Genomic DNA, 13,681 nt, shown 5'->3' with positions numbered 1-13,681 from the left:
ACAGTGCCTGACATCAAGTAAGCTTATGCGTTTTAGTTATTATTCATGAACATAAAAATATTTATATAGGTTTCATGGGTTCACTTATAGACTTGGGCTTCCATCTCTGTTTTTCCCCCTACAAACTTAAGTTTTTCAGCCTCAAATTTTTCTGTCATGGTTGCTGTGTAGAATCTAATCATATTGACTGTACTTCTTTAAGTGTGGGCAGAAGGCCTCTTACCAGAATGAGCTGGCGTGTAATAATAACAATAATAATTAATAATAACAATTTGATAATACAAATTGTTACACCAAACTTACCAACTCAGACATTTTGAGGGTGGGCCAAGGGATTTGCATTTTCCACAAGCACCCAAGGTGATTCTGATGCAAGTTGGAGTGGTAGTGCTTTGAGAATCTAGGAAGGATTATACCACACTTCTAACTTCCCAGGCACTTCTTAATGTAATCCCCACAAATTTTCTCCCAAAAGTACACATGTAGATTTTGGCAGTTCACTGTGTATCTGGAAGATGGAAGGGAAAGTAGTGACCTAAGAACTCCTCAGTCCACCTCAGAACCCAGTCTCTGGTGTGAAATGACTTTTTTATGAAGTAGAACATACTTTGTATCGAACTCTTTGTGATGACTCTTAACAGTATGAGTCATAGTCCATGCTGTTCTGACTTTTAAGTATTAGGTACTAAATAGTGAGCGTGTGATTAATCCTAACAATTGAGTCATTTTGAGGGACTTTTGGAATAAAAGCAAATTCTAGGATAGAGTGAGCAAAATATCTGTCATAAGGAGCAGAACATGAAGTTAAGTAATATATGATGGTGCAGTGAAATGATAGGATTACTATTCAAACCCTTTTTCTCCTGAATCTACAACCAGGCACATGAAATAAATTCAGTTGTGAATGGAGATAATGTTTTTATAAATCTTCTTGAAAAGCCCAACCATTACTAACTACTGGCAGGACTGTTTTACAGATAATGAAGGGAATCCTTTACAGATTCTTATAAAAAATCACAGGAAAATGAAGTGAGTATAGACAGAAGGGAGAGAAACCAAAAGATTACAGATATTGGCTTACAAATGAAAATAAACAAGCATTTATTGAATACCTATATACCAGACATTGTGCTAGAAACACACACTCACACAACCTCTCATCTTCACAGCATCCTAGGAAAGTAGATATAATAATCCTCATTTTACAGAAGATAAAATTGAAGCTCAAAATGGTTCATACAGAAGGCAATGAACTGAGTCAAGATTTAAACAGAACTTTTGACTGTACCATATAGTTTAACTAACCTAGTTGAGCTGTATATAATTGGACAGTAAATTAATGTTTTTATGCAGAGTCAATGCACAATGAGCACTCTTGCAGAGTTCCCCTGAATTTGAGGTATTTGAAGAGGTCCAATGGAGATTTCTGCTTCCAACCAAGATGAAATAACAGAGACCAGAATCACCCTCCTGCCTGAAATAACTATAAAGCCAGGCAAAATATATAGAAAATGGGTTTTGGACATTGGAAAGCAGGCAGCTTGGAATTGTGATATCTGAGAGCAGAGAAATGTGATGAGCCTAAGGTTGCACCAGCTGCCTCTCTGGAAGCAATCTGTAGGCTGCAGTGCAGGGGTACCTAAACAGAGCCTTCTCAGAGATGTGTAGAGAGCCAGGGTGGCTAGAATTTGCAGCGTAGCGTACTGGAGAGAAGGGAGCAGTGTGAAGAGAGCCTTCAGAAATGTGCAGAGGGCCCTCAAGTCTTCGCTGGCCTAAAGTATTTGGCTGAGTACTGACCTGTGCAAATTACTCAAGACTAGGGAAAGATACAGGAAGGAGTAGACAGAACAGTTTTCAGGGCACTCAGGGGGCTGGAAATAGTTCGTGTTCCCACCAGCCAGAGAAGAAAGGCCTCATAATACCCAGAGAAGCAGGTGGAAGCCTTAGAAAGATATGGCCTTAAGCAATGGGCTAAATTAGCCTAAAATAAAGGCAGCTCTGGAGCTGCCATACTGATTTCAAATAACTAGTCTAATGAGAAAGGAAAAAAAAGTCAGCAATTGAGACCTATTGAATAAGTAATGAGGATCTCCTTGAGGAGAAAGAAGGATTAAGTAAAACAGGATGAAAGTTTGACTGGTTGTTCAGGAAAACAGGAACGCTGTTTAATTTATAAAGCAGTGGAACTGAGGCTACTAGAGTTTAGATGAAGGCAAGTGATCAGCAACTGCGAGAAGAATGAAAAGGAATCTGCACTGGATGCTTTTGATGGCCCTACAGATACAAATAGAGCTGATTTTCTGTTTTAACTCCTAGATTTTGAATGGTCTTGAAATACTCTGTTTCTCAAACTAATGTTTATTATATATTTCAGATCTTTGAAAATTGGTAATTTAACTGTACGCATGTATAGTAACTCTTGGGTTACTAACACCTTTAAAGAAAATTTTCCATTCTTCCACTGTTTTTCCTAGGTTAGAAGAATTACTTTTTCATATAAAGCATGTTGTGTTGTTTGGTAAAATATAGTATTTAAGCTTCACAATTGTAGATAATTTACAAATAAGGAGAATATTTTATTTTACTACTTTTAAAGATGGCTTTTATAAAGTCATATTAGAATACATATGATATTCTTTAAAGGTGGACTATCTTTAATTTTGTAGATTAACTTACGTTTTAGCAATGTTAACCTGCAAAAAAGGGACAGCATTTATCACCCCCAAATGGGAGACATTAAATTGGGATTTACAGCTTATATTGGAGAAAGCTTTTTGTATTGTGTCACTGCAGCCAGAAAAGTCAAAGGAAAAATCTTACAGGCTGAACTACAGGACAGAGTAAGACTGCTATGCAAAACACACAACATATTTAAGACATGGTAAGCTATTTTTAAAAAGATGTACAGGGACTTCCCTGGCGGTCCAGTGGTTAAGACTTGACCTTCCAATGCAGGGGGTGCAGGTTCGTTCCCTGGTCAGGGAGCTAAGATCCCATATGCCTTGAGGCCAAAAAACCAAAACATAAAGCAGAAGCTATATTGTAACAAATTCAATAAAGACTTTTAAAATGGTCCACATCAAACATAAATAAATAAAAAGATGTGCAGCATATATGATGAAGAGTTGATATTAATATAGAAAGACATCTTGCAAGTCTGTAAGAAAGGGGCAAATGTCCCAGTAGGAAAAGGGCTAAATTCTGAAGCAGGCAGTTTATTTACAAGAAATTCACTTTTTTAAAAAAGCTTCTGAAAAACTACTTTGCCTCACTTAAGAAATGCAAAGTAAAACAATAATGAGATGATTCTGTTAAAAAGGTTTAAAATGGCTGGCACTGATGAGGACGAGAGAAAAGACTTGTCTTTTAATAAATTGTGTAAATTGGTCAGATCTTTCTGTAGGGCACAGTGGATTGGTATTCGAAGCGTGCAGGCTGTATTCATGTCCCAGCTCTACCAGTGAAAATGTGTAATCTCAAGCAAGGTTTCCCACCTGAGAAAATGGAGCTAATAATAGTATATACTGCATAGAGTGATTCTGTAAGAATGACGTGGATTTTGTAAAGTAAAGCACTTAAAATATAGATCATGGTACTTGGTACACAAACAATTTTAGCTTCTGAAGGAGACTCAGTCTGCATATTGGAAGGAACTAATAATCAAGGTTAATGAAAAGGGCCTGTTTCTAATACACTGATTGACATCCAGACTTCTCATCAGCAATGTTGTTTGTTAAAACACAGTAGACATGACATAATATGGCTTTCAACCTACAATTCTGTAAGTAGCCAAATTATCAGCTAAGTATGAGGATAAAATAAATATTTTCAGAATGAGAGGACTTAGAAAGTTCGTCGTCCATTCACCTTTCATGAAAAAATTACTTGAGGATAGAGCAAAGCCAAAGCAGAATCTGAGGAACAGTGGCCTCAACTCAGGGGTGCAATTAAAAGAAATCCTAGGTTGGTAACTCTTTAGTGGGCCTAGGAAGCTTTTCATCCACATTAGAATTAGGAACCCAAAGGGCTTGGAAAAAATATTTTTAAAAAGCAAGTAGATAGTATGATTAAGAATTTGAGGGCTTCCCTGGTGGCGCAGTGGTTGAGAGTCCGCCTGCCGATGCAGGGGACACGGGTTCGTGCCCCGGTCCGGGAAGATCCCACATGCCACGGAGCGGCTGGACCCTTAAGCCATGGCCGCTGAGCCTGCTCATCCGGAGCCTGTGCTCCGCAACGGGAGAGGCCACGGCAGGGAGAGGCCCGCATACTGCAAAAAAAAAAAACAACAACAAAAAAACGGGGAAGTCTGTATAAGAAATACATTGTCTAAATTTACAGAAGAACAAAATCTTCCCTTGTTTTAAGCAGCTAATGAAATAAAAGATAATCCACTTGACACTAATGCTTGGAATGTTTTACTTTGAGCAGCACAGGTTTTGTGATACAAGATTGCACTTCTTTTTATATGAGTCCAAGCATAAGACTTGGTAAAAAATCTTTTTAAGGTAAATATGTATGGATTATACATATGTGTATACAGATATATATATAATATCTAATACACTCAATAATTATATTGTATTTCATCTTACATATTGGAATGAGCCTATAGACAAAGCATGGGAAACTTAATTACAGATATAGCTAAAGCTTAAAAATTAAAAATCTTTTAAAAAAAGAAATGATATAGTTAGCAGAACTTGGAAGTGGAGGGGAAAGGTGAAATGGAATAATACAGATAAACTACTTTTCTTATTTTACAAGGTAAGGAGTCAAGATATTGTTTAAAGTTGATAGAAGAAGAGATGGTTAAAGGATGTTATTTAAAATTACAAAGATAATCAGAAGAATTAAAAATATAATGATGTATTAAGTGGGGAAAGGTTTGACATGGTGGGAGGTTGGTAGAGTAAATGAGCCAATTTCCTCATCTTTTGGGGTTTTGTTTCTTTTTGCGGTACGCCGGCCTCTCACTGTTGTGGTCTCTCCCGTTGCGGAGCACAGGCTCCGGACGCGCAGGCTCAGCGGCCATGGCTCACGGGCCCAGCCGCTCCGCGGCATATGGGATCTTCCCGGACAGGGGCACGAACCCGTGTCCCCTGCATCGGCAGGCGGACTCTCAACCACTGCGCCACCAGGGAAGCCCTTCCTCATCTTTTATACCAGGAATTCAGTAGTCTGGTGAATCATTTTAAAGATGATAAAATAATAACCAGAGGTGTACATATAGTCACTACCCCCCAGAAGAACTAAAGCCTGTGTTTACATTGTTTACCTCTGGGGAGTAAAGCTTGGGCTGGGAGATAGGAATGGAGACTTTACTTCTCCTTCTGTACCATTTATTTCACTTTAAACTTTTATATATGTTTAATTATCTGTACTGAATGTCCAGTTTTTAACCTCAAAATGTATTATAGATCATTTTTTAGCCTTTTTATTTAACCATTGTATCCTGATGTGTCTTGAGACTGCTGAAAACTGCTTGAGACTTCTGAAATATCATGGTAAGCCACATACACTGCAGACAGAGGAGCTGATTGTTTTTGTTCTAATTTTTGATGATCACACCCCACCTGAGGGATACATCTCAGCTCTGAGTACTAGGATATGAATAACTATAGAGTGTAAATAGAAAACGGCATCCAGGTCTGTGAGGTCTAGAACCATTACATATGAAAAACGGTGAGGGGAGGAACTGCTGGTGGTTCGTCTGGGAAGATGTAATTTGGGATGATCGCCAGCCAGCTTTTGATATGAGGAAGAAAGGGTTTATTTATTGTTCTGTGTAGTCTCAAAGGGCAGAAATATTTCTCACCAATGGGCAGAAATTACAGAGTGGCCATGTTATAAAGAGCTTCTAACTACCAGAGCTGTGTGATAATGCCAGTGTTACTGTTCAAAGACATTGTGGAGAGAATGCTCTTGTGGGTTAGGATTCTAATAGAGGACTTCTGAGGTTCCTTACAACTTTGAGTTTCTGAGAGGCTAGTTAAAAAGAAAGTTTTTTAAGACAGTCCACAATCATATTAGTACTTTTTGCTACCCAAAAGAGTAAAATTAATTCGACACTCTTTAAAGCCATGGGGTTTTTCTGTTTTTTTGTTTTTGTTTGTTATTTTGGCCGCGTGGCACAGCATGTGGGATCTTAATTCCCTGACCAGGGATCGAACCCGTGCCCCCTGCATTGGAGGCAGGGAGTCTTAACCACAACACGAAAAGCCACGTTTTCAATGAGCTCTAGGTCTTGGGGATACAGACATAAATAAGACATGAATAGATCCATGAAACTCAGTCTAGTATGCCCATTTCAGCTCAACAGATGTGCAGTGAATGTGTTCCTTACACCAGACTCTCCCCTTCTTTAGAGACAGAGATGAGCAAATCATGGCTTCTCCTCTCGAGACCCCGTGGTGTGCAGGGGAGCCAGTCCAGTAGTCGCATTTCATTACGTTACCTTACAGCTGAAGAGCTTAGGGTGGCATCAGGGAAACCTTCACAGAAAAAGTGACAACTGGTTCTACCTTGTTACCACATGCTGGATCACCTGGGACATGCTTTATAACTCCTCATCTACAAAACAACCTGGGCTAGAACTCTGACTGCTCTAAAATTCCATGGTTCTAAAATGGTGATAAATTGTTTTTTGGTCAAAACATGTTTTGAAAGTCCAAATTTTTGAAAAGTAATATGGTAAAAATGTTTACTGTAAATCTAATCATAATGGATATTCTTTCAAATTAAGTTTTTGCTACTGAGTTTCCTGGAACAACTTGTTCCATTAGTCCATTGACTTCTTGTCTTTATGTAACATTCATTTGAAATGTTATGCCCATTATAAAATTTTGTATTAATTAGTATGATACCAGATTTGTATATAAATATTGCAGGAATTTCTTTTTCCTTTCCTGTTAGAGCACCTCTATGATTTTAATTCTTGTATTTCTTTTGAAGGGAGACAGTTTCATTGAGTAGGACTTTAGATTAAAAATTTTATACCTATTAAGCATATAAAACTTGATTTTAGAAATAAAATTTTAGTGAATTTGAAATTCTCGGAGGACCCCTGAAATTTGTGAAGTGATTTTTCTCACAAAAATAAATGCTCTAGGGAAAAAATATTAAGGCTGTATTAATTACCACTGTTAATTTATTGGTGCAAAAAATTTCAACAGATTTTTAGAGCATTTAAAAAAAATACATAACCATATAAAAATTATAGTTTGACCCCCCAGTCATTGATGCCCAAACAATAAGCATGCTTTTTCAAATAAAAATATTAAAATCATTATTTAGAAAAAAACTTTAACATTGTGTGTGACTTTCTGTTGTGCCACCGTCAACTCTCCCCTTCTAGAACATTCCAAGCTTCTAATCATGGCTTGGTCCTTCCGGTGACCAGCGCCATCCAGGAGCCATCCAGTAGCTCACCTAGAGTTAAAGTTGCCTCATTAGAATTGGAACAAAAGAGGCTCCTTGGGCTCCTATCACTTAGGAATTTACGATGGTCTAGTTGCTCTGTGTCAGGAGCCAGGGAACAAAGATCAATGTGTTTTCCTTATTTCACAATCCGACACATAATAGGGGCTTCAGAAAGGTGGCAGTTTTTGCTTTTTGACACATAAAAATATTTGCTTAACTTTCCTCAGTGGAGAAACCATAGGAACACAGTGATCACTTAGCCATATAGCTTAGCATGAGCTAGATGAAGACTGTTAACTGTAAAGTCATAAACTCAGTAAACTCTTTTTTTTTTTACATCCTTATTGGAGTATAATTGCTTTACAATGGTGTGTTAGTTTCTGCTTTATAACAAAGTGAATCAGTTATACATATACATATGTTCCCATATCTCCCTCCCACCCTCCCTATCCCACCCCTCCAGGCGGTCACAAAACACCAAGCTGATCGCCCTGTGCTATGTGGCTGCTTCCCACTAGCTATCTACCTTACTTTTAGTAAAGAATGAGGGCTTCTGTTTAATTGCCTAGTGTACTGTCATGTCCACAATAAATGTTACTCCTTGAGCCCAGTTCAAGTACAAATTCCTTCTTCAAGCCTTGCACCTGCCCTCAAATTGGACAGCCCTCTTGCTTTTCCAGGACTGCCTTGTGACACTTAGCACATATTAGCATTATTTGTGTCTACATCTTATCTTCCCAACAGTCTATAAATGTATAGGAAGAGTATGTCTTATTTTTCTCTGTAATGTCCTTACTGTCTAGCACAGCACTGTCCAGTAGAATATCATGTGAGCCACATATTCAAATTTAGATTCTCCAGTAACAATAAAAAGAATCAGAAAAATAATTTTAAAAATGTATTTAACCCAATATATCAAAAATATTTCAATGCCAAATAAATGTAAAAAATTAGATATTTTACATTCTTTTTTTGTACAAGTCTCCAAAATCTTGTACTTTATATCTACAACATATCTCAAATCTGTACTAGCCACATTTCAAGTGCTCAATAACGCCTTAGCTAATGACTGCTGTATTAGACAGTAGAAGTCTAGCACATTATACGTGATTAGCATATGAATATTCTATAGGCAAACCTTCAAAAAGTAATCTTTTCTCCCCCAACAGACTACCATGGCTGCGGGAGTCTTGCCTCAAAATGAACAACCATATTCTACTTTGGTGAATAACAGTGGGTATGCTGAAAACATGAAAGGTAATAGTTCTTTAATATGCTTTTTGTCTTTGTGTAAACTATAGTTTAATACAGTTATATGAATACACATGAAAGAAAAGGCTGATTCTTCATATTGGAATCTCAAGTTGCAGTTACTACTTATAGCCTTTTGTTTATTTCTGCCTTACTATTTTCACCTGTTAAAATTCCTTTTCAAAATCCTGATTAATGACCTTAGCCTTTTTTATTTCTTAATTTTTTTATACAATTTTTGAAGGTTACTTTGCATTTACAGTTCTTACAAAATGTTGACTATATTCCCTGTGTTGTACAATATATCCTTGAGCTTATCTTACACCCAGTAGTTTGTACCTCCCAGTCCCCTACTCCTGTATTGCTCCCCCTACCACTGGTAACCATTAGTTTGTTCTCAATATCTGTGAGTCTTTTATGTTATATTCACTAGTTTGTTGTATTTTTTATATTCCACATATAAGTGATATTGTACAGTACTTTTCTTTCTCTGACTTATTCACTTAGCATAGTGCCCTCCAAGTCCATCCATGTTACTGCAAATGGCAAGATTTTGTTCTTTTTTATGGCTGAATAAATTCCATTGCGTATATATACGCCACATCTTCTTTAAACGTTCATTTGTTGATGGACACTTAGGTTGCATCCATATCTTGGCAATTGTAAATAACGCTGCTGTGAACATTGGGGTGCATGTATCTTTTCGAGTTAATGTTTTTCTTTCTTTTGGATATATACCCAAGAGTGGAAGTTCTATATGGTAGTTCTATTTTTAGTTTTTTGAGAAAACTCTATACTATTTTCCACAGTGGCCACACCAATTTACATTCCCACGAACAATGTACAAAGGTTCCCTTTTCTCCACATCCTTACCAACATTTGTCATTTGTGTTCTTTTTAATGATAGCCATACTGACAGGTGTGAGGTGATATCTCATTGTGGTTCTAATTTGCAATTCCTTGTTGATTAGCTATGTTGAGCATCTTTTCATGTGCCTGTTGGCCATCTGTATTTCCTCTTTGGAAAAATGTCTATTCATTTCTGCCCATTTTTTAATCAGGTGTATGATCTGTTTATATCAATATATGTTGGATATTAATTGCTTATTGGTCATATCATTTGCAACTATCTTCTCCCATTCAGTAGGTTGTCTTTTCATTTTGTCGATGGTTTCCTTTGCTGTGCAAAAGCTTTTAGATTTAATTAGGTCTCATTTATTTATTTTTGCTTTTATTTCCTTTGCTTTAGGAGACAAATGCAAAAAACTGTTGCTACAATTTATGTCAAAGAGTGTTCTGCCTGTGTTTTCCTCTAGGAGTTGTATAGTACCGGTCTTAAATTTAGGTCTTTAATTCATTTTGAGTTTATTTTTGTATACAATGTTACAGAATGTTCTAATTTCATTCTTTTACATGTAGCTGTCCAGTTTTCCCAGCACCACTTATTGAAGAGACTGTCTTTTCCCCATTGTATATTCTTGCCTCCTTTGTCATAGATTAAGTGACCATAAGTGCTTGAGTTTATACTAGGCTCTCTATCCCTATTGATCTATGTGTGTTTTTGTGCCACTACCATACTGTTTTGATCACTGTAGCTTTGTAGTATCGTCTGAAGTCAGGGAGCATGATTCCTCCAGCTCTGTTCTTCTTTCTCAAGATTGTTTTGGCTATTTGGGGTCTTTTGTGTTTCCATACAAATTTTTAAAATTATTTATTCTAGTTCTGTGAAAAATGGCATTGGTGTTTTGATAGGGATTCCATTGAATCTGTAGATAGCCTTGGTCAGTATGGTCATTTTAACATATTGATTCTTCCAATCCAAGGACATGGTATACCTTTCCATCTGTTTATGTCATCTTCAGTTTCTTTCATCAGTGTCTTACAGTTTTCTAAGTACAGGTCTTTTGTCTCCTTAGGTAGGTTTATTCCTAGGTATGTTATTCTTTTTGATGCAATGGTAAATGGGATTGTTTCCTTATTTCTCCTTCGGATAGTTCATTGTTAGTGTATGGAAATGAACAGATTTCTGTGTATCAAGTTTGTGTCCTTCAACTTTACCAAATTCATTAATCAGCTCTAGTAGTTTTCTGGTGACATCCTTAGGATTTTCTATATGTAGTATCATGTCATCTGCAAACATTAACAGTTTTACTTCTTCCTTTCTAATTTAGATTCTTTTTATTTCTTTTTCTTGTCTGATTGCTGTGGCTAGGAATTCCAAAACTATGTTGAATTAAAGTGGCGAGAGTGGATATCCTTGTCTTATTCCTAATCTTAGAGGAAATGCTTTCAGCTTTTCACCATTGAGTATGTTGTTAGCTGTGGGTTTGTCATATATGGCCTTTATTAAGATGAGGTATGTTCCATCTACTCCCACTTTCTGGGGAGTTTTTATCATAACTGGATGTTTGATTTTATCAAAAGCTTTTTCTGCATCTATTGAGACAATGACATGGTTTTTATTCTTCAGTTTGTTAATGTGGTATATCATATTGATTGATTTGCAGATATTGAAAAATCCTTGCATTCCTGGAATAAATCCCATTTGATCGTGGTATATGATCCTTTTAATATATTGTTGGATTTGGTTTGGATTTTGGTATTTTGTTGAGGATTTTTGCATCTATGTTCATCAGTGATATTGGCCTATAATTTTCTTTGATCTTGGTATCAGGGGATGCTGGCCTCATAGAATGAGTTGGAAGTATTCCTTCCTCTGCAAATTTTTGGAGTAGTTTGAGGAGGATAGGTGTTAACTCTTCCCTAAATGTTTGATAGAATTCACCTGTGAAGCCATCTGGTCCTGGACTTTTACTTGTTGGGGAGGTTTTTTTTTCATTACTGATTCAGTTTCATTACTGGTAATTGGGCTGTTCATAGTTTTTATTTCTTCCTGGTTCAGACTTGGGAGTGTGTACCTTTCTAAGAATTAGTCCATTTCTTCCAGGTTGTCCATTTTATTGGCATAGAGTTGCTTGTAGTAGTCTCTTATGATCCTTTGTATTTCTGTGGTGTCAGTTATAACTTCTCCTTTTTCATTTCTACTTTTATTGGTTTGAGTCCTGTCCCTCTTTTCCTTGATGAGTCTGGCTAAAGGTTTATCAATTTTGTTTATCTTTTCAAAGAACCAGCTTTTAGTTTCACTGATCTTTGCTATTGTTTTTGTCATCTCTATTTTGTTTATTTCTGCTCTGATCTTTATGATTTCTTTCCTTCTACTAACGTCAGGTTTTGTTTGTTCTTCTTTCTCTAGTTCTTTGAGGTATAAAGGTTAGGTTGTTTATTTGAGATTTTCTTGTTTCCAGAGGTAAGCTTGTATTAGTGTAAACTTCCCTCTTAGAACGTTTTGCTGCATCCCATAGGTTTTGGATTGTCGTGTTTTGTTTTCATTTGTCTCTAGGTTTTCTTTTAATTTCCTCTTTGACTTCTTCTGTGATCCATTACTTGTTTAGTAGCATATTGTTTAACCTCCATGTGTCTGTGTTTTTTGCAGTTTTTTTCTGGTTGATTTCGAGTCTCATAGTATTGTGGTCAAAAAAGATTCTTGAGGGCTTCCCTGGTGGTACAGTGGTTGGGAGTTTGCCTGGCAGTGCGCGGGATGCGGGTTTGAGCCCTGGTCTCGGAGGATCTCACGTGGCACGGAGCGGCTGGGCCCATGCGCTATAGCTGCTAAGCCTGTGCTCTGCAGCCCTTGAGCCACAGCTGCTGACCCCATGTGCTGCAACTGCTGAGGCCTGCGCGCCTGGAGCCTGTGCTCCATGGTGGGAGAGGCTACCACAGTGAGAAGCCCGTGCACCACAGCTAGGGGTGGCCTCCTCTCGCTGCAGCTAGATGGAGCCCATGTGCAGCAATGAGGACCCAGTGCAGCCAGGAATGAATGAATTAATTAATAAATAAATAAATTTATTTTTTTTTAAAAAGATGCTTGATATGATTTCAGTTTTCTTAAATTTACTGAGGCTTGTTTTGTGGCCTAGCATGTGATCTGTCCTGGAGAAATATTCCATGTGCACTTAAAAAGAATGTGTATTCTGCTGCTTTTAGATGGAATGCTTTATATATATATATATACGTGTATATATATATATATATATATATATATATATATCAATACAATCCATCTGGTCTAATGTGTCATTTAAGGGCAATGTTTCCTTATTAATTTTCTGTGTGTATAATCTCTCCATTGATGCAAGTGAGGTTTTAAAGTCCCATACTGCTACTGTGGTACTGTAAATTTCTTCCTTTATGTCTGTTCATATTTGCTTTATGTATTTAGGTGCCTCCTATATTGGGTGCATATATATTTACAATCTGTATATCTTCTTCTTGGATTGATCCCTTGAACATTGTGTAGTGTTCTTTGTTGTCTGTTGTAACAGTCTTTATCTTAAAGTCTATTTTGTCTGGACTTCCTGGTAGTCCAGTGGTTAAGACTCCATTCTTCCAGTGCAGGGGTTGTGGGTTCGATCCCTGTTGGGGAACTAAGATCCCACATGCCACATGGCTTGGCCAAGAAATATAAATCAATCAATAAATAAGAATAATAAAACAATTTTTAAAAAATAAAACAAATAAAGTCTATTTTGTCTGATATAAGTATTGCTACTCTAGCTTTCTTTTGATTTCAATTTTTCTGGAATACCTTTTTCTATCCCCTGACTTTCAGTCTGTATGTGTCTCTAGATCTGAAGCAAGGCTCTTGTAGGCACCATATACACGAGTCTTGCTTTTGTATCCATTCAGCCACTCTGTGTCTTTTGGTTGGAGCATTTAGTCAGTTTACATTTAAGGTAATTGTTGATGTGTATATTCTTATTGCCATTTTGTTGATTATTTTGGATTTGCTTTTATGGGTCTTTTATTTCCTTTCTTCCTTTGTTTTCTTCTCTTGTGATTTGATGAATGTCTTTAGTGTTATGTTGTGTTCCTTTTTCTCTTTTGAGTGTATACTTATAGATTTTTGATTTGTGGTTACCATGAGGTTTTCATATAGCAGTCTATATATATA

General features: G+C 36.9%; 1 protein-coding gene across 2 annotated transcripts in view; it reads left to right on the top strand.

Moving 5' to 3' along the window:
- Positions 1–13,681, top strand: part of PTPDC1 (protein tyrosine phosphatase domain containing 1) — a 93,182-nt gene that overhangs the window by 31,830 nt on the left and 47,671 nt on the right. For both annotated transcript variants that reach the window (XM_032636014.1, XM_032636013.1), the window contains exon 2: positions 8,589–8,676. In XM_032636014.1, coding sequence (XP_032491905.1) covers positions 8,595–8,676 — 82 coding nt within the window. In that variant the 5' untranslated portion in view covers positions 8,589–8,594. The remainder of the gene's footprint in view (positions 1–8,588; positions 8,677–13,681) is intronic.

This window comes from Phocoena sinus, chromosome 6 (assembly GCF_008692025.1).
Source record: "Phocoena sinus isolate mPhoSin1 chromosome 6, mPhoSin1.pri, whole genome shotgun sequence".
NCBI classification, from domain to species: Eukaryota; Metazoa; Chordata; class Mammalia; order Artiodactyla; family Phocoenidae; genus Phocoena; species Phocoena sinus.
This window is presented reverse-complemented; position numbering and strand designations above follow the sequence as displayed.